This window comes from Schistocerca gregaria, chromosome 5 (assembly GCF_023897955.1).
Source record: "Schistocerca gregaria isolate iqSchGreg1 chromosome 5, iqSchGreg1.2, whole genome shotgun sequence".
Lineage (NCBI taxonomy): Eukaryota > Metazoa > Arthropoda > Insecta > Orthoptera > Acrididae > Schistocerca > Schistocerca gregaria.
The window spans coordinates 573,618,435-573,636,828 of record NC_064924.1 but is presented as its reverse complement, the minus strand read 5'-3'; the positions used below and the strand labels follow the sequence as shown (position 1 = coordinate 573,636,828).

Sequence of the window (18,394 nt, the reverse complement as noted above, 5' to 3'; positions counted from 1 at the left end):
AAGAACCACGGGTGAAGTAAATGACTACAAAATTTCTGTTTGAACCTCATCATTGAGACAGAGCAAGGTGGCTCTCTGGGGTCATTCCGCCATACACTTTTAGGTGTTCCGTGATGTCCCTAAATCGCTTCAGACAAATGACGAAATAGCTGCTTTGAAAAGGGCACGCCCTATTTCCTTCCCCGTCCTTCCCAAATCCGAATGTTTTATCCGTCTCTAACGACCTCGTCGCCGAAGATACTATAGACTCTAACCTGCCTTCCTTCAGCGCTGTGCAACTGGCTGAGGAATACACGAGTAACTTACCTGAGGGAGTAGCAGCAGTAACCATCATTGCAGCAGTAGTACCCGTCTTGGCAGTACGAGATGGAATCACACCACACCACTGAAACAAAACGCAGGCCGTTATGAGAGTAAGCACAGGAAAGGAGGGTGAGCGGAGGGGTGTTTCAGGAGGCCACCGAAAGCCGGAATCAGAAACTGGACGCTGTGTCACTTAGGATCACTGAAGTGGGGTAATGGTTGGCTACTGACAATAAATAGAGTTACACATCTTACAGAACACGAAAATTTTTAAATGATTTTTATTGGACGGGCAGCAAAATAACCGATGGTGACCGAAGTAGAGAGGGTACAGGACGCAGACTGTTGACAGCAAGAAAAGCAGTTCTGTGAAAGATGGAAATATAAACATCTAATATAAATTTACTTGAATATCTGGATAAGCAGACACTAATGTCATTGACGGCAGTACGAAGTTCATTCACTGACGGTAATGTATCTTGGCATCAGCTGTGTCAAGTACACATACAGCACCTATTGGTAACTTATGAAAATTTATACCGAACCAGGAATCGAACCCGGGTTTCCCGTTTATCGTAAGCGGTCACCTGGACCACTTGAGCTCTCCGGGCGCACCTCGCGGACCGACCCAAACTTCCGTGTGTCACACTGTCTACATCCCTATATGACAGACCCAAACATTAATCACTTGATGCTCGGAGCTTTACCTTGTGTTCCCACACCACTCAGCATCAGACTATGAGGAGCTCCTACATTCATCACTCAATGAAGGTAGCTTAACTCTCTATTCCAACATTAGTAAGAACGAGGCTATGAAGACTTGTGTCTCACATAATCGCATGATGGAAATACTCTCTTCGAAATTCTGAGGGTTGTTGTTGTTGTCGTCTTCAGTCCTGAGACTGGTATGATGCAGCTCTCCATGCTACTCTATCCTGTGCAAGCTTCTTCATCTCCCAGTACCTACTGCAACCTACATCCTTCTGAATCTGCTTAATGTAGTCATCTCTTGGTCTCCCTCTACGATTTTTACCCTCCACACTGCCCTCCAATACGAAATTGGTTATCCCTTGATGCCTCAGAACATGTCCTACCAACCGATCCCTTCTTCTGGTCAAGTTGTGCCACAAACTTCTCTTCTCCCCAATCCGATTCAATACTTCCTCATTAGTTATGTGATCTACCCATCTAATCTTCAGCATTCTTCTGTAGCACCACATTTCGAAAGCTTCTATTCTCTCCTTGTCCAAACTATTTATCGTCCATGATTCACTTCCATACATGGCTACACTCCATACAAATACTTTCAGAAATGACTTCCTGACACTTAAATCTATACGCGATGTTAACAAATTTCTCTTCTTCAGAAACGCTTTCCTTGCCATTGCTAGTCTACATTTTATATCCTCTCTACTTCGACCATCATCATTTATTTTGCTCCCCAAATAGCAAAACTCCTTTACTACTTTCCTTCAGCATCACCCGACTTAATCCGACTACATTCCATTATCCTCGTTTTGCTTTTGTTGATTTTCATCTTATACCCTCCTTTCAAGACACTATCCATTCCGTTCAACTGCTCTTCCAAGTCTTGTGCTGTGTCTGACAGAATTACGATGTCATCGGCGAACCTCATAGTTTTTATTTCTTCTCCATGGACTTTAATACCTACTCTGTATTTTTCTTTTGTTTCCTTCACTGCTTGCTCAATATACAGACTGAATAACATCGGGGATAGGCTACAACCCTTTCTCACTCCCTTCCCAACCATTGCTTCCCTTTCATGTCCCTAGGCTCTTATAACTGCCACCTAGTTTCTGTACAAATTGTAAATAGCCTTTCGCTCCCTGTATTTTACCCCTGTCACCTTCAGAATTTGAAAGAGAGTATTCCAGTCAACATTGTCAAAAGCTTTCTGTAAGTCTACAAATGCTAGAGACGTAGGTTCCTTAATCTAGCTTCTGAGATAAGTCGTAGGGTCAGTATTGCCTCACGTGTTCCAATATTTCTATGGAATCCAAACTGATCTTCCCTGAGGTCGGCTTCTACTAGTTTTTCCATTCGTCTGTAAAGAATTCGCGTTAGTATTTTGCAGCTGTGAGTTATTAAACTGATAGTTCGGTAATTTTCACATCTGTCAACACCTGCTTTCTTTGGGATTGGAATTATTATATTCTCCTTGAAGTCTGAGGGAATTTCGCCTGTCTCATACATCGTGCTCACCAGATGGTAGAGTTTTGTCAGGACTGGCTCTCCCGAGGCCGTCAGTAGCTCCAATGGAATGTTGTCTACTCTGGGGGCCTTGTTTCGATTCAGGTCTTTCAGTGCTCTGTCAAACTCTTCACGCAGTATCGAATCTCCCATTTCATCTTCATCTACATCCTCTTCCATTTCCATAATATTGTCCTCAAGTACATCGCCCTTGTATAGACCCTCTATATACTCCTTCCACCTTTCTGCTTTCCCTTCTTTGCTTAGAATGGGTTTCCATCTGAGCTCTTAATATTCATACAAGTGGTTCTCTTTTCTCCAAAGGTCTCTTTAATTTTCCTGTAGGCAGTATCTATCTTACCCCTAGTGAGATAAGCCTCTACATCCTTACATTTGTCCTCTAGCCATCCCTGCTTAGCCATTCTGCAGTTCCTGTCGATCTCATTTTTGAGACGTTTGTATTCCTTTTTGCCTGCTTCATTTACTGCATTTTTATATTTTCTCCTTTCATCAATTAAATTCAATATTTCTTCTGTTGCCCAAGGATTTCTACTAGCCCTAGTCTTTTTACCTACTTGATCCTCTGCTGCCTTCACTACTTCATCCCTCAAAGGTACCCATTCTTCTTCTATTGTATTTCTTTCCCCCATTCTTGTCAATTGCTCCCTTATGCTCTCCTTGAAACTCTGTACAACCTCTGGTTCTTTTAGTTTATCCAGGTCCCATCTCCTTAAATTCCCACCTTTTTGCAGTTTCTTCAGTTTTAATCTACAGGTCATAACCAATAGATTGTGGTCAGAGTCCACATCTGCCCATGGAAATGTCTTACAATTTAAAACCTGGTTCCTAAATCTCTGTCGTACCATTATATAATCTGTCTGAAACCTGTCAGTATCTCCAGGCTTCTTCCACGTATACAGCCTTCTTTTATGATTCTTGAACCAAGTGTTAGCTATCATTAAGTTGTGCTCTGTGCAAAATTCTACCAGGCGACATCCTCTTTCATTTCTTTGCCCCAGTCCATATTCACCTACTACGTTTCCTTCTCTCCCTTTTCCTACTACCGAATTCCAGTCGCCCATGACTATTAAATTTTCGTCACCTTTCACTATCTGAATAATTTCTTTTATTTCATCATACATTTCTTCAATTCCTTCGTCATCTGCAGAGCTAGTTGGCATATAAACTTGTACTACTGTAGTCGGTGTGGGCTTCGTATCTATCTTGGCCACAATAATGCTTTCACTATGCTGTTTTTAGTAGCTTACCCGCATTCCTATTTTCCTATTCATTATTAAACCTGCTCCTGCATTACCCCTATTTGATTTTGTGTTTATAACCCTGTAGTCACCTGACCAGAGGTCTTGTTCCTCCTGCAACCGAACTTCACTAATTCCCACTATATCTAGCTTTAACCTATCCATTTCCCTTTTTAAATTTTCTAACCTACCTGCCCAATTAAGGGATCTGACATTCCATGCTCCGATCCGTAGAACGCCAGTTTTCATTCTCCTGATAATGACATCCTCTTGAGTAGTCCCCGCCCGGAGATCCGAATGGGGGACTATTTTACCTTCGGAATATTTTACCCAAGAGGACGCATTCATCATTTAATAATACGTGGAGGGGGAGGGGGGGGGGGGTAGCAGGGGTAAAATACAGGGAGCGAAAGGCTGTTTACAACTTTTACACAAACCAGGCGTCAGTTGCAAGAGTCGAGGGAAATGAAAGGGAAGTACTCGTTGAGAACTGAGAGAGAGAGAGAGAGAGACAGGATTATACTCTATCCCCGATGTTATTGAAACTGTACACCGAGCAAGTAGTAAAGGAAACGAAAGATAATTTTGGACTAGGAATGAAAGTTCAGGGAGAAGGAATAAACACTAAAAGTATCCATCTTTTGATATGCAGCTCCTTGCATTGGCCGTGTTTGCAGTTAAAAATTTTTGGATGTCAGGTCCGCCAGACGTACCATTTACACACAAAAGGAATACCATATAAAAGACAATACACACAGTTAAGGAAGCACACAGAAAACACACACACAAAGATAAAATGCAATAAATATTCAAATTTGGCGCTGAACTCTCTGGTGAACAAATGAACACTGACTGGGCTTAGACACATAACAAACCATAATCACATTGTGTTCTGGTGTAGTGAAAAAGTATTTTACTACGTTATTTGTGGAAAATACTTATTATAGTTACGTGTGCATCACAACATCTCAGCATGATGTGGAGAATGGAAGCGCTTGCCACACGGAAACGTAAATAAATACGAAAATAGGCGCGAAAACATCGCGAAAAACTAAATTACATTCTAGAAGATATGTTAACTCCCAGAAAAAAAGCTTTCTACTCAACATCGTTTTGGTTTGCAATGACAAGCTACCTGTAGTAATAGACACAAAAGTGATCCAGAAAGTTCATGCACACCAAATGTAAAGGTATTTACAAAAAGAAATGATCTGTTGTTTGGAGTAAAAATGCACATAATTTTATAATCATTTAACAAAATGTTTACATTGCAGAATAAATAAAAAAACAAAACCCACTGATAATGGCACAGTGGTGCCGAAACATTTTTGGGTACTGAGAAAAACGGTGTTTTGCATAACTGGCGGACCTCACATCCAAAAAATTTAAAAACTATAAGGTTTGCCGATGACATCGTAATTCTGTCAGAGGCAGCTAAGAACGTGGAAGAACACTTGAACGGAATGGACAGTGCCTTGAATCGAAGATACAAGACGAACATCAACAAAAGCAAAACAAGGATAATTGAACGTAGTCCAATTTAACAAGGCCATGCTGAGGGAATTAGACTAGTAATCGATAAACTTAAAATATTAGATGAGTTTTGTTATAGGGGTAGCAAAATAATTGATCATCGCCGATGCAGAGATGATATTAAACGTAGATGCAATGGCAAGAAAAGCATTTCTGAGAAATAGAAATTTGTTAATAGCGAATATAGATTTAAGTTTTAGAATACCTTTTCTGGAAGTATTTGTATGGCGTATAGTCACATACGCAAGTGAAACATGGACGATAAATAATTAAGACAAGAAGAGAATGGAAGCTTTTGAAATGTGGTACAGTGCGGGGTAGCCCAGCAGTCTGAGACGTCTTGTCACGGTCCGCGCGCCTTTCCCCGTTGGAGGTTCGAGTCCTACACAAGAATGCTGAAGATTAGGTGGGTAGACCATGTAAATTATGAGGAGGTACTGAATAGAACTGGACAGAAAAGAAACCTGTGGTAGAGCCTACCTAGAAGGAAGATCGGTTGATAGGACACAATGTGAGAGATCAAGGGATCACCAATTTAGTATTGAAGGAATGTGTGTGGGGTAAATATTGACAAGGGAGACCAAGAGATGAATACAGTATGGAGAGTGGGAAAGTTGTAAGCTGCAGCAGTGATGTGCAGATGAAGAGGTTTGCACAGGATAGATTAGCATGGAGAGACGCGTCAAATAAGTCGTCGGACTGAAGACCACAACAACGACATATTCGTAGTCAGCGAACGTATTTCGAATTGGTTTCGGGCGGCTGTCAGTCGTCAGTAACGTCTGTTCGTACAGATATGCAAGCAAATATTATGTGCAGAAGTGGACGCAAAACGATTGTATCGTGGGTCGTGAGTCTTCATAGTCTCTTTCTCACTGGTGCACGGTAGAGGTACGAGCGTTAGGTGATGAATGTAGGGGATGTAGACAGTTCGACATATGGATTTTGGGTCGGTCTGGGGAACGTGCAGTGGTACCCGAAGTGGTTAAGGCGAGAACTCGTCACAGTCACATGCGGGATGCGTCGCGGTCGAGCGCAAATTCTTATACACTAATAGGCAGTATACCTATCTTTAATTCAGCTTTTGCCACGATATTTTCAGCCAGCGAATTTACATCGAATGAATGTAAATTTCATTTATGGGAAGACTTTTCGAGAGTGTAGCCTCATATGGAAGTGAAAGGTGGGCGACAATGTGTAAAGAGAAGATGATAATAGATGCTTTGTAAATTTGTTGCTACGAAAGATTAGATGGATAGATCGGATAACTGGTAAGAGGTTCTACATCAAAATGTCGAAAAAAGAAAATTCTGGAACATCTTGACTAAAAGAAGGAACAAAAGGATAGAAACTATCTTGAGGCATCAAGGAATGATCGATATGGTAATGGAGGAATGTGTGTGCGGTAAAAATTATAGAGTGATTATGCAGAGATGAAGAGATTTACTCAGGAATAACTAGAGTGACCAACTGCATCAAACTAGCCTTCGGCCTCTTCAGTCCTCAACACCACCACCACCACCACCAACAACAACAACAACAACAACAACAAGCAACACAAATAATAATGGTACACTACGAAACAAGATTCAGTGTCACGCCAGACAACTGGGATCAACACAGAGCTTCACCAGACTACTCAAACGAGACGCGCTTATTGAATCAGCAGGGAGTACTGGTTGCGATCTTCCACTTTGCATCGAAATATCCCTTAGATGTTGACAAAATGTCTCCTTATTTCAACATCTACACGATATTCTCAAAATCGGAGTTAACTCTTTGGCAGAGTGTACAACACATCAGTTTCTAACTGTATATCTTCCGTTACACTCTCGAGCAGAGGATGGAAAAAAATACACTCCTGGAAATGGAAAAAAGAACACATTGACACCGGTGTGTCAGACCCACCATACTTGCTCCGGACACTGCCAGAGGGCTGTACAAGCAATGATCACACGCACGGCACAGCGGACACACCAGGAACCGCGGTGTTGGCCGTCGAATGGCGCTAGCTGCGCAGCATTTGTGCACCGCCGCCGTCAGTGTCAGCCAGTTTGCCGTGGCATACGGAGCTCCATCGCAGTCTTTAACACTGGTAGCATGCCGCGACAGCGTGGACGTGAACTGTATGTGCAGTTGACGGACTTTGAGTGAGGGCGTATAGTGGGCATGCGGGAGGCTGGGTGGACGTACCGCCGAATTGCTCAACACGTGGGGCGTGAGGTCTCCACAGTACATCGATGTTGTCGCCAGTGGTCGGCGGAAGGTGCACGTGCCCGTCGACCTGGGACCGGACCGCAGCGACGCACGGATGCACGCCAAGACCGTAGGATCCTACGCAGTGCCGTAGGGGACCGCACCGCCACTTCCCAGCAAATTAGGGACACTGTTGCTCCTGGGGTATCGGCGAGGACCATTCGCAACCGTCTCCAAGAAGCTGGGCTACGGTCCCGCACACCGTTAGGCCGTCTTCCGCTCACGCCCCAACATCGTGCAGCCCCCCTCCAGTGGTGTCGCGACAGGCGTGAATGGAGGGACGAATGGAGACGTGTCGTCTTCAGCGATGAGAGTCGCTTCTGCCTTGGTGCCAATGATGGTCGTATGCGTGTTTGGCGCCGTGCAGGTGAGCGCCACAATCAGGACTGCATACGACCGAGGCACACAGGGCCAACACCCGGCATCATGGTGTGGGGAGCGATCTCCTACACTGGCCGTACACCTCTGGTGATCGTCGAGGGGACACTGAATAGTGCACGGTACATCCAAACCGTCATCGAACCCATCGTTCTACCATTCCTAGACCGGCAAGGGAACTTGCTGTTCCAACAGGACAATGCACGTCCGCATGTATCCCCTGCCACCCAACGTGCTCTAGATGGTGTAAGTCAACTAACCTGGCCAGCAAGATCTCCGGATCTGTCCCCCATTGAGCATGATTGGGACTGGATGAAGCGTCGTCTCACGCGGTCTGCACGTCCAGCACGAACGCTCGTCCAACTGAGGCGCCAGGTGGAAATGCCATGGCAAGCCGTTCCACAGGACTACATCCAGCATCTGTACGATCGTCTCCATGGGAGAATAGCAGCCTGCATTGCTGCGAAAGGTGGATATACACTGTACTAGTGCCGTCATTGTGCATGCTCTGTTGCCTGTGTCTATGTGCCTGTGGTTCCGTCAGTGTGATCGTGTGATGTATCTGACCCCAGGAATGTGTCAATAAAGTTTCCCCTTCCTGGGACAATGAATTCACGGTGTTCTTATTTAAATTTTCAGGAGTGTATTAACGAGTGGGTCTATAATTTTCCCTATTGCTTATGTTTCCCGTTTTTGCATATTCCTGTGACCTTTGCAACTTTCCAGTCTCTCTGTCGTCAATCGAGAGGTTGTACATGATTTTCAAAAGTCCAGCTATTTCGTCAGCATAATCTGAACGGAAACTAATTTATACAAAATCTAAACGAGAAGACATTACTGTATAAATGCGTAAGTTGCTTGGCTATACGAAACGGATTTACTTTTAAATTAGTCATGTCCACAGTTGTTTCTACTTCAACTTCTAGAATATTAACTTCATTTTCTTTGGTGAAATTATTTGCGCACATTTTGTCCAAGAGCTCTGATTCACTGCTGCTCTCATCTCTAGCACTACTATTGGTCTCATGCAGTGAAGTTATTACTTTTCTCTCAACGCTCTAACAGACCACTCAAAAAGATGTTTTTCGATAAAGGCAACCTGTTCGAAAGTTCACATTTTGTCACACCAGGGAGATCAAAATCTGCTGCTGGGTAACATTCAATATCGCATTGCTCCACCGAAGCAATGTAACGCGTTACTGTGTGATTGGATCCTTCTTGGCATGCTGTCCATCACGATTAGGTTGATTCTTGCCTGTTGCGGAAGTTGCTTGTGGCGTGAGTGTGGTGTTGCCGTGCATTATCGCCTTGAAAAATTAAGGAATAGCCGAAATATACGGCTGGGCGACAGTTTGACGAAACCTGTTGCGATATTCTACGGACCTCAAATTACCCTCGTTTGCGACACCAGCACAAAACATGACTGGCTCGCCCCCCTGTTCAAACCGTAGGACTACATGCCTCAGATGCACAAGGGAGATTCAATAATTAAAGATACAAACTGATGTAAAAATGAAACAGTTTGTGAAGAGTTTTGTACTTTCATGACTAAGCTTAAAGAACTGAGAACAGCTGACCGATCGTCTTTTGAGATGCCCATGGTGCCGTTCTTTGTAATTATTTGGAAGACCATCGTACAATTAACCAGTGCCTACAACTCTGACATGCTAATGAACAAAGCAAAGCCAAAAGTGAGAGAAAAACGTGACGGATCTCCAAGAAAAGGTGTGATATTGCCTCACGACAATACTCGCCCTCACATCGCGCAGCTGGCCGAAGGAGCCATATTTGGTTCCCTCGGATTTACATCTGTTTGGTCCACTCAACGGGTCATTACGTAGAAACAAGTTCAGCAATAACGAGAAGATCAAGAATTTTTCGAGGCAAGTCGCTCAAACAACAAAACAAAAACTTTGAATTATCTATTAAAAGCTAGTTTATCGTCGGGACAAGCATATTAATGCTCGTGAGAATTTAGTCGAGAAGTAGTAAAAGTCTCATTTTTAGAAGTATACAGTTTTTTCTACATCAGTTTGACTCTGTATATTTTGACTCTTCCTTGACATACTCTTTTGCCATGACCGATAGGGGTTTGACCAATCCTAGCTGTCGACGGTGAAGAGAACACGATACCATTGATACAGATTTCATCCCCGACGTTCTCGTGCCCTCCTGCTTCGCACAGGGAGATAGGGAATTTATAACGTTCGTAATTAAATTGTGGAGATGAATTTGATCGTGAGGAGACTTTTGTGAGATGCCGGTATTGAGACGACGCTTCAAATTTTCCAGAGAACATGCGTGGCATTCTCAGCTCCATCGATCGAACAAACCAGTCACAATTTGCGCCATATCCTACGGAGCACTGTTCTGCAAAATGGCGGGTAGACGCTGCAGAAAGCGTCGCCGCTTCTTTCCCTAAGCTGCTCGCAGGCTGAGTTCCAAAAATGAACGGCTCAGAGATACAAGCTGAGACTCTTTCTCGAGAACCCGCCCATCATCTTGCAGAACGATTCTCGGGTGGCTTTGGCTAAAGTTGTGACTGACTTATTCGATTGATGGCGCTGCGAAGTGTTGTACTACCCACCACACTCCTGGACTTGAGTCTTTATGACTTCAACTCGATTCTTAAATTGCAAGAAGCTCTTCGCGGCATTTGCTTCAGAACTGTTACAGAAATTCCTCGGGCAATATACCGCTCTACTTGAACTATCAACACAACTGCCGATGCTAAGGGTATCCTTCGTCTTCGACATCGCTGGCAATGGGTCACAAACAATACTGTCCACTACTTTGAAGGAGAGTAAAAAACTGAAAAATGTGTCTGGTTTTTGTAAGTTGTAAATAAATACACTACTTGCCATTGAAATTGCTACACCACGAAGATGACGTGCTACAGACGCGAAATTTAACCGAAAGGAAGAGGATGTTGTGATATGCAAATGATTAGCTTCTAAGAGCATTCACACAAGGTTGGCGCCGGTAGCGACACCTACAACGCGCTGACATGAGGAAAGTTTACAACCGATTTCTCATACACAAACAGCAGTTGACCGGCGTTTCCTGGTGAGACGTTGTTGTGATGCCTCGTGTAAGGAGGAGAAATGCGTACCATCACGTTTCCGACTTTGATAAAAGTCGGAGTGTAGCCTATCGCGATTCCGGTTTATCGTATCGCGACATTGCTGCTCGCTTTGGTCGAGATCCAATGACTGTTAGCAGAATATGGAATCGGTGGGTTCAGGAGGGTAATACGGAACGCCGTGCTGGATCCCAACGGCCCCGTATCACTAGCAGTCGAGATGACAGGCATCTTATCCGCATGGCTGTAACGGATCGTGCAGCCACGTCTCGATCCCGGAGTCAACAGATGGAGACGTTTGCAAGACAACAACCATCTGCACGAACAGTTCGACGACGTTTGCAGCAGCGTGGACTATCAGCTCGGAGACAATGGCTGCGGTTACCCTTCACGCTGCATCACAGACAGGAGCGCCTGCGATGGTGTAGTCAACGACGAACCTAGGTGCACGAATGGCAAAACGTTATTTTTTTGGATGGATCTAGGTTCTTTTTACAGCATCATGATGGTCGCATCCGTCTTTGGCGACATTGCGGTGAACGCGCATTGGAAGCATGTATTTGTCATCGCCCTACTGGCGTATCACCCTGCGTGATGATATGGGGTGCCATTGGTTACACGTCTCGGTCACCTCTTGTTCGCGTTGTCGGCACTTTGAACAGTGGACGTTACATTTCAAATGTGTTCAGACCCGTGGCTCTACCCTACATTCGATCCCTGCGAAACCCTACATTTCAGCAGGATAATGCACGACCGCATGTTGCAGGTCCTGTACGGGCCTTTCTGGATACAAAAAATGTTTGACAGCTGCCCTGGCCAGCACATTCTCCAGATCTCTCACCAATTGGAAACGTCTGGTCAATGGTGGCCGAGCAACTGCCTCGTCACAATACGCCAGTCACTACTCTTGATGAACTGTGGTATCGTGTTGAAGCTGCATGAGCAGCTGTACCTGTACACGCCATCCAAGCTCTGTTTGACTCAATGCCCAGGCGTATCAATGCCGTTATTACGGCCAGAGGTGGTTGTTCTGGGTACTGATTTCTCAGGATCTATGTATCCAAATTGGCGTGAAAGTGCAATCATATGTCAGTTTTAGTATAATATATTTGTCCAATGAATATCTGTTTATCATCTGCATTTCTTCTTGGTGCAGCAATTTTAATGCCCAGTAGTGTAGTTTCCGTCATTAAAAGACCAACCCTCGTACGTTGTTAAGTATTCTGTTGTAACACACCTTGCAGGAAATTCATGAAGAAAAACTAACCTGATAGCACTTGTTGCACTTGGAAGCACAAAACAAGGAAAATCACTGGCGAGACAACAGCGAGGGCGGCCATCGTCACCAGCGGTCCTCAGGTGCGGCCAAGACACTGGGTAAGTCGTACGCCACGCGCGTTTCTTTTATGGACGGAGATGTTTATCTGTGGCGGATTAAGACTCTGTTGCCACACCAGCCGAATTCTTGAAACTCCGGGAACTAGTGATACGACGCAGACGAAACAACATCTCTTGCAAAATATGACGCTCGTCACTTGCGGCCAATTCGATAAAATTCTTGTACTTCATTGTTCACAGCCTTTTTTCCTCAACTGCAGATCGGTGTGTTGCAACGCGGATATATACGATGCCTAACGTAACGTGCGCTGTCTCTTTCAAAGGCGTTGTTTGTACGTCGTAGACGAGTAACATCTTCAACAGTCAAGTGAAGTCAACAGATGATCAAAACGAATTAATAAACTAATTACGCAACATATCCGCATTTTGCAAAAAGTAGCAGTAGAGGCTTAACATTACGTAGGCTGGGGTCCTAACGTGAACACTAAAGGATTGTCGTTGACAAAACTAAAAAGTCAACGGCACGGTTTAAATTTTTTTAGTTTTGCTTATACTTTAACACCATTTCCAAATTTCTGTTTTCTTTCGTCTAGTGGGTGTGCATTGTACAGTGTGGTCAATGAGTGAGAGACGGCCCTTCTGAAATAAAAATAAGTGGATAAACAGAAATTTAGTTTCAAGAGGTATGCAATGGAAGAGGGAGAAACCTCTGGGGCCGTGATACAAACTTTGGAAGGAGTCATCTTCGATACAACACGTACTTTTAAAGTGGAGAAGGACTAATGAGACATATCAAACAAATAGAGAATTATACGAGAAAGATAATATATCTGTTTGATATGACACCATGATCTGCTTACCGTTTTAAAATCAAGAGTGGCATTAAGATGGTGGCTTCCATTAATGGCCATCACACTGGTAGCGTGGCCTTTAGTATAAAATATTATGCAGTACCGTATAAGAATACCGAGAACAGTCCTGAAAGAATCAATACTCTTAAACATACTTTTGACTTCTGTACTTCGGCGTATTGCTGTACGAATTTCTAAGGGCCAAATGTTTTTGCGGTCTCGTGTACAACGTCACACACATATCTCACATGAACAAGGTTTTCTATCCGGTTCGACAACTATATATTACTCTAAAGCTTTAAGCCAGTGATGTTACAAATAATAACACATGTAAAAAATAGGCAGAAGAGTACTGCACTGGAAAACGGAAGGTGAAGCTCAAAACAGATTAGGAGAGGACCGGACTGGTTTTAGGAGAATCTGACGCACTAGAGGAGTACATTGAACACTGTGGTTAATAGTAGAGAGATTATTTTTAAAATAGTAGAAACGTACGCTGAGTTCGCTGCTCTGGAGAAGACTTTTCGTGACGTAGAATGGAATAAATGTGTTATATTGTTAGGTAGTGACGTGTTATCTGTAGGGAAAAGGTAGTCTATTCGCTTTTTGAGTGCCAGGGTTGTATAGTCGGCACTAACGGAGTGAGACAAGAAGCCTTAAGAGACAGAGGGATGGAAGGTCGCTCGTATTCTAGTGCTGGAATTAATTCGTATACTCACGAGGCAACGAGCAAAGTATCTGACTGTCTCAGTGTAGTGGTTGTCGGCTACCAAAAATAAAGAAAGAAAAAAAAACAGGATGATACAGTTCGCTGATGACACATCAGTAGTTGCCGAAAGCGATCAGGAAATTAATCGAGTCCTCTGAGGAAAAGAGCGAGCGTCAGCTGATGGTTATAGCCCCCACACAAACAATAATGTGGTCCTGGATGACTAAATATTAAACTCGCAAGTGGAGCTCCTGAAGACTTATATGAGTTTAAAACAGATAAGGAAGGAAAAAGGAAAACTGCAAGAATGATATAACAGCAAGGGTGCCCAAGGGAAAGGAACTTACTAGTAAAAGTAAATACACTCCTGGAAATGAAAAAAAGAACACATTGACACCGGTGTGTCAGACCCACCATACTTGCTCCGGAGACTGCGAGAGGGCTGTACAAGCAATGATCACACGCACGGCACAGCGGACACACCAGGAACCGCGGTGTTGGCCGTCGAATGGCGCTAGCTGCGCAGCATTTGTGCACCGCCGCCGTCAGTGTCAGCCAGTTTGCCGTGGCATACGGAGCTCCATCGCAGTCTTTAACACTGGTAGCATGCCGCGACAACGTGGACGTGAACCGTATGTGCAGTTGACGGACTTTGAGCGAGGGCGTATAGTGGGCATGCGGGAGGCCGGGTGGACGTACCGCCGAATTGCTCAACACGTGAGGCGTGAGGTCTCCACAGTACATAGATGTTGTCGCCAGTGGTCGGCGGAAGGTGCACGTGTCCGTCGACATGGGACCGGACCGCAGCGACGCACGGATGCACGCCAAGACCGTAGGATCCTACACAGTGCCGTAGGGGACCGCACCGCCACTTCCCAGCAAATTAGGGACACTGTTGCTCCTGGGGTATCGGCGAGGACCATTCGCAACCGTCTCCATGAAGCTGGGCTACGGTCCCGCACACCGTTAGGCCGTCTTCCGCTCACGCCCCAACATCGTGCAGCCCGCCTCCAGTGGCGTCGCGACAGGCGTGAATGGAGGGACGAATGGAGACGTGTCGTCTTCAGCGATGAGAGTCGCTTCTGCCTTGGTGCCAATGATGGTCGTATGCGTGTTTGGCGCTGTGCAGGTGAGCGCGACAATTAGGACTGCATACGACCGAGGCACACAGGGCCAACACCCGGCATCATGGTATGGGGAGCGATCTCCTACACTGGCCGTACACCTCTGGTGATCGTCGAGGGGACACTGAATAGTGCACGGTACATCCAAACCGTCATCGAACCCATCGTTCTACCATTCCTAGACCGGCAAGGGAACTTGCTGTTCCAACAGGACAAAGCACGTCCGCATGTATCCCGTGCCACCCAACGTGCTCTAGAAGGTGTAAGTCAACTACCCTGGCCAGCAAGATCTCCGGATCTGTCCCCCATTGAGCATGTTTGGGACTGGATGAAGCGTCGTCTCACGCGGTCTGCACGTCCAGCACGAACGCTGGTCCAACTGCGGCGCCAGGTGGAAATGGCATGGCAAGCCGTTCCACAGGACTACATCCAGCATCTGTACGATCGTCTCCATGGGAGAATAGCAGCCTGCATTGCTGCGAAAGGTGGATATACACTGTACTAGTGCCGACATTGTGCATGCTCTGTTGCCTGTGTCTATGTACCTGTGGTTCTGTCAGTGTGATCATGTGATGTATCTGACCCCAGGAATGTGTCAATAAAGTTTCCCGTTCCTGGGACAATGAATTCACGGTGTTCTTATTTCAATTTCCAGGAGTGTATTACATGTATCGTTGCTTAAAAGTGTAATTGGAAACCCATGACGAAGATATAAGAACGACCATCGCAAATTTAGGAAATGTAAGCTGTGCTCAAAGAAGAGGGTGGCTGGAAAGCGGCAAGAATGTCCAAATGCGCCAGACCGCCTTCATGACTGATGACCGCAGCAACGATACGCTGGCGCTTTGATACACTCTATCGTAGCGGAGAATTTGGGGCAATATATAAAGAGACGTTGAACATTGTCAAAAAGGCCGTCACTTCTATGAAGCATCACTCTTCTCGTCAATACAAGTTTGAAGGGTGCAACGGTAAAAAAATCCACAGCTGTTTGTATAAGGGCCATCCAGAAAATAAAAGCTCCTATTTCATTTATTTCTGTTTTTATAATTCTTTTCGGTTAACTTATTTAACCGGATATACAGTGCACGCTCATGACGTAACAATCATAGGACGGCAAGTATGGAGTGTTGTCGGTAGCGCAGCAACACTGCTAAAAATGTCGGCTCTTACTCTCTCTCCCACCAACTGCAGTGTTCGGTCTGTGATAAAGTTCCTCGGTCCACAAAACTTTGCGGCTATCGAAATTCACCGTTAGCTGTGCCCGGCGTAAGGGCTGAAGGTCATGAACAAGTAGATAGATATTTGTGACACTGACTGAGACAGTTTTCCGGAGGTCGTCAAAGTGACGAAGGGATGACTATGGACGACCGTCCCTCAGCAATCACGACTTAGTGCAGAACACACGAGCACGATTATGGGTCTTAGCTACAGTTTTCCCTACATATCCCGATCCTTTCTGTTTGAAATTGTCGCTAAATAGCTGCTGTTCAAGTACCGGTAAGTGCGTATCGGGCTGGTTCAATTCCCAAGTGGCAGACAATTACAAAACTGGAACACAAAAGTTGATCCCACGACATGAAAATTACGCGGCTAAATTTCGAGCGGAACGCGCCGAAACGGCGTACCGGCGTCTCCCTGGGAATTTTTTCTGAACTCACTGGAACAATTCGGCACAGCAGATTTGAAATAAAACATGTGTATTAAATCGCGTCGTAAATATAATTTGCCGCTACGATGGCACCAGTGAACGTGACAATGGGTAAACAACGTGACGCGATTGGTAGGGGCTGAGGCGAGGTACTGGAAACGGAAATGAGCGTTTGGCGTCATTGGCCCCTTGCGGGGCAGGTCCGGCCGCCTTGGTGCAGGTCTTATTACATTCGACGCCACATTGGGCGACCTGGGAGCAGGTTGTGGATGAAAAGATGATGAAGACAACAAGGTACCCAGTCCCGTAGCGGAGAAAATCTCCGACTCAGCTGGAAATCGAACCCGGAGCCGTAGGACGGCAATCCGTCAGGATGACCGCTCAGCTATTGGGGGCGTTTGACCTTCGTTCCGAAGTTGTGATGGGTACGTATCGGTACTGAACGTTGCCGCTGACAGAAGTTGAAAATACGTCAAGCAACAAAGACTACCGAATTGTGGCGATATGTATCGAGAAGAACCAGGAAACCAGGTGACACTGCTTCGGGGATAGATGGCAGCACCTGTTGTTTCTATTAAATGTTGTAAATTTATTGTTTTGATTATAAAAAACTACGTTTTAAAAACTGAATTTCACAACAGTACTTTATAAAAAAAAATTTCCCACAATAGGTTTTACCACAGATTAAAAAAAAATCGTGACCTGTGGTTTTTATCACTGTGAGGAGGCCGGCGGGGAGTTGGTTGTGTGGCTGAAGAGGTGCATCCCAGGACCCGAAATTTTGGATATTAAGCACTGGAGAACTGCGTCAATGCTGGTGATAATTATATAGAAAGAAAGCTCAAACTTTGCTGGTTCTGTCGGCAATGATGTTTTTCCATGTAACTAAGCTTTCGTTACTTCAAGAAAATAAAATGGGAAAACTTAATTGCTAGATGACCCTCAAATCTACAAATAATTTTGCAGTGCGCTGTACTTTCCCTCTGTTGCCCTCCCATTACTATCTTCGTCCGCATAGATTTTCACTTAGCAAAGACATTAATCCTGTAGTTATTATGTGTGTCATTAGCTATGGATACTAGTACAGTTCCGCTGAGAGGTAAAAACGGTAACAAATATCGTCTTACTATCACATGAAATGTATCACATTTCCTTCCTGACAGACCAGTTTTTTTTATAGATGATCATTTCAATATTCATCTACTTATTACAGTGTAGCCTGTTACCTGCAGTTTTAACGTAAGCTGTATTCCTATCGACCGTATCGATAAACTGAATGAGCATGGTCATTTCTTCGAAAAGATTAACAGAAGTTGGGCTTTAAGGAATAACCGAAACAAATATTTTAGTGTATGCGCTGAGGAAACGATTTTTCGCTTATCTTTTCGTTATGATAGTGACAGCGGCATTATCGTATACTCTTCCTTGAAATTTGCCCAACAAACTTTCGCAAGAATATCGTCGCCTTTCTTGCAAAAATTCCTGTTTGACTTCCACAAGTACCTCAGTTTCACTTTCTTACGAGTTACACTGATCTTTTTCCATTTTAGCAATTGCAATTGCTGTCATGTCTACTTCATATAGACTCGGAAGCTGAAGCAATAATCTACAACCGATTGCATTAGAGCTATGTATGCGATTGCCTTCACAGCTTAACCACAACTCTTTCAGCCCACAGTTGTAAGACAACTGTCGGGTT

General features: G+C 44.6%; 1 protein-coding gene across 1 annotated transcript in view; it reads right to left on the bottom strand.

Moving 5' to 3' along the window:
• Positions 1-12,395, bottom strand: part of LOC126273081 (uncharacterized) — a 29,718-nt gene extending 17,323 nt beyond the window's left edge. The window contains exons 1-2 of the mRNA XM_049976494.1: positions 12,290-12,395; positions 307-385 (exon numbers count right to left, since the gene is read on the bottom strand). Coding sequence (XP_049832451.1) covers positions 307-385; positions 12,290-12,362 — 152 coding nt within the window. The 5' untranslated portion in view covers positions 12,363-12,395. The remainder of the gene's footprint in view (positions 1-306; positions 386-12,289) is intronic.
• Between the last annotated feature and the right edge of the window lie 5,999 nt (positions 12,396-18,394).